Source organism: Alligator sinensis, unplaced genomic scaffold, assembly GCF_000455745.1.
Source record: "Alligator sinensis unplaced genomic scaffold, ASM45574v1 scaffold1575_1, whole genome shotgun sequence".
Classification (NCBI taxonomy): domain Eukaryota; kingdom Metazoa; phylum Chordata; order Crocodylia; family Alligatoridae; genus Alligator; species Alligator sinensis.
In genome coordinates this window covers 101,751-102,245 of record NW_005843253.1, presented here as the reverse complement: position 1 = coordinate 102,245, position 495 = coordinate 101,751, and the positions used below count along the sequence as shown (strand labels likewise).

Here is a 495-nt window from a genome sequence, read left to right as displayed (position 1 = left end):
TGCTGCCAGCAGGGGGCACCTCTGTCCCCCCACCCCATGCACAGGGCTGGCACACGTGTGTGCCAGCCCTGACCCCCCCATGGGCCTCACCACGGGGCTGGGGTCGAACTGGAGCACGGCATGCAGCAGAAAAGCCATGAGATAGGCTGGGTGCGTGCGCAGCAGCTCCAGGCTCCCGAAGAGGCTGCTCTGGTCATCTGGGGTCTGTGGGGGGAGAAGTGGGGGGTCTCAGCTCCTCCTCTGAGGCTGAAAGCCCCTCCCCTCAGGTGCCAGAACCCCCCACCCCAGACATCCCTGTCTCACCTGCTTTAAGTCGTTCTCAAAATCCTCATCCTCGGCCCCAATAATGGCGGGCGGTGCCTGGCTGCAGCCCCCTGGGCCCTGGGGACAGACACATATGGGGGTGGGTGAATGGGGGTCCCCGACATCCTGAGACACTCCCCCGCCCCCAAGACTCACCAAGCCCTGCGGCTCCTCCTCCCTCCTGTCCACTCT

At 65.5% G+C, this 495-nt stretch overlaps 1 protein-coding gene across 1 annotated transcript in view; it reads right to left on the bottom strand.

Annotated features, from left to right (window-relative positions):
• ARHGEF1 (Rho guanine nucleotide exchange factor 1) overlaps positions 1 to 495 on the bottom strand; it is a gene marked incomplete at its 5' end in the record, with an annotated part of 9,195 nt that extends 8,700 nt beyond the window's left edge. The window contains 3 exon segments of the mRNA XM_025194584.1: positions 91 to 204; positions 304 to 381; positions 460 to 495. Of these exon segments, the coding sequence (XP_025050369.1) occupies positions 91 to 204; positions 304 to 381; positions 460 to 495 (228 nt within the window).